General features: G+C 44.9%; 1 protein-coding gene across 1 annotated transcript; it reads right to left on the reverse strand.

Moving 5' to 3' along the window:
* Positions 1-1,043: 1,043 nt before the first annotated feature.
* On the reverse strand, positions 1,044-1,379 carry LOC128271824 (HIG1 domain family member 2A, mitochondrial). Its single transcript, XM_053009478.1, has one exon. The coding sequence runs from the start codon at positions 1,377-1,379 to the stop codon at positions 1,044-1,046; it is 336 nt and encodes a 111-aa protein (XP_052865438.1).
* Positions 1,380-2,018: the final 639 nt, after the last annotated feature.

The following is a 2,018-nucleotide window of genomic DNA, read 5'->3' on the forward strand; positions in this document are numbered from 1 at the left end:
AGAATAGGAGGTGCAGCTGCCGGGTATGACACACTGACACGACGCAGCAAATTCTCGGTCAACAATTACCCATCGTGTGCACCACCATTAAACGGCAGCTGAGCGTGCCGGACAGCAATCATTTTGGCTGGCTTACCGAAAACGAACCGCGGAGGAAATGGCGGTCCTCTCAGAAACGAGCGCCTTGAGCGTCCGGGCCGCCGGAAGAAAGGGCCACCGTACAGAAAAGATCATCAAGCAGTTAACGAGCGGCGGTAACGTTTATAAGACGGATGGGGCCGTAAATCGAAAGCGATTTTCTTTTTATTTTCCAGGTGACAGAAAGAAAAACGGAGATCGGTGGAGATGACACTCTTCGGTGGCCACTTCCAGCAACGTAAAGCACACCTGTGTGTGAACGCGTAAGCCTGCCCCGTCGTCGTCGTCGTCCCGGCCAGCGGAACGATCTGAAGCATCGTTTCTTTTACTGCACATAACGGCAATTTGGGACGAACGGCCGACCATCGCTGGCTCACATAATTAGCCCTTTTTGGACAGCAGCACCAGTGCAGTGGTGCCTTCGGGCCCTGGCTGGCTGGCCGGCCTCGGCATTGCATGGGGCTAATGGAAGGCTTTCGCTTCGCTTGGTCGAGGGTCGATGCACGGTCGGTATGGTCGAGTGGCCAGTTTGCACTCTAGTTTACATTAAAACATCGAGCGGACGCGCCTTGCGGTGGTTTAGGTCATTTGCAGACCAAGTAAGGCTTTACTCAAACAGTAACCCAAAGCACGTTCTCTATTTCGAAGCACGCGAGTTTGGCTTCAGTGAGATAACTGCAACAGAGGATGTTGTATTTATTAAATGGAAATTGAACTATGCTATCATGAAGCTTATCCGATTATAATGCAGTACTTTTTTTCCTTTCGCTTGTATGTGTCCACTATTAAGTACCTTTGATTGCTGTTTTTTGTCAGATTTTGTTTCTTAACCCCATACACTAAAACAATTACGATTCGGTATGTTCTTCAACCAAATAAAGACAATATATTGAGTGCTGTGTGGTTCACTTTTTCGCCGCTTGCTTGTTTGTATAGGTCACGCCAGCGCCCATGATCAGTGCAACGACCGTGAATCCTTGGGCCAGAATACGGGCACGCATCATGTATTGCGACATGGTTGACCGACCCCGCCGGAAGTTCCAGAGCCCGAAACCGAGTGCCATCAATGTGGCTGCGCAGCCCACGGGGACCAAAGGGTTTTCCTTCAGCTTGCGTGCCATCTTTTCCTTTGGTGTTTCTGCGTGAAAATCCGGCAATTCTTGGCGCACTTGTATCCAGTCCAGCTCTTCTTGCGGTGGTAGCAAATTAATCGGTGGTGCTGTGCTTACGAGATTCTTCATTATCGGTTTGATGGTTTCGTCACTCAGCGTTTTGATTCGCTCTGTTGGCTTTAGCTGTAAGAAGACAATGTTTCAGCCGACAGTTAACGACTATCACTATGTTACGTCAACGCTTACTAGATTTGTCGAAACAATGAGTCGAGTTTGTCATGTAAGGAAAAGAGAAAGAATATTTTCAGGGCACATTTTATTTTTCCTTAAAAGGGTTCCATAATTGTATTTATTGATTAATGAGAAACACCATTAATCATATAAATTGGATAATGCAAAGCAAAAAATGTGGTGCAATTTTCCGCTATTTCATCAAAATCAAATCAAATTTGTATAGTATTTTGTACGAACATCACGGTCCAGTACGCAACATTTTCTGGGTATCAAGAGTGTGTTCCATCGATTGCCACTTAATTTAATCTTTTGGCTGCAGCGTAAAACAGTTTTATAAAAAGACCAATTCATAATTGAAATCGATATTTACACGAAAATACTGAGGAATTACTAAAACATCCTCAAAGCAAAATAAAGATAAGCTTTAAAAAAAATAAAGCTAAAATTAGCTCCAACGGTGTCCAAGAAGCATTTATTATGCGTTGCTTCCGTATGGCCAAACACTAAATTCAGATCTCTACTGTCAACAGCTGA

Source organism: Anopheles cruzii, chromosome 3 (genome assembly GCF_943734635.1).
Source record: "Anopheles cruzii chromosome 3, idAnoCruzAS_RS32_06, whole genome shotgun sequence".
NCBI lineage: Eukaryota > Metazoa > Arthropoda > Insecta > Diptera > Culicidae > Anopheles > Anopheles cruzii.

What these genes read in the sequence shown, in the direction of transcription:
- LOC128271824 (XM_053009478.1), bottom strand. Translation starts at nt 1,379, where the DNA reads ATGAAGAATCTCGTAAGCACAGCACCACCGATTAATTTGCTACCACCG.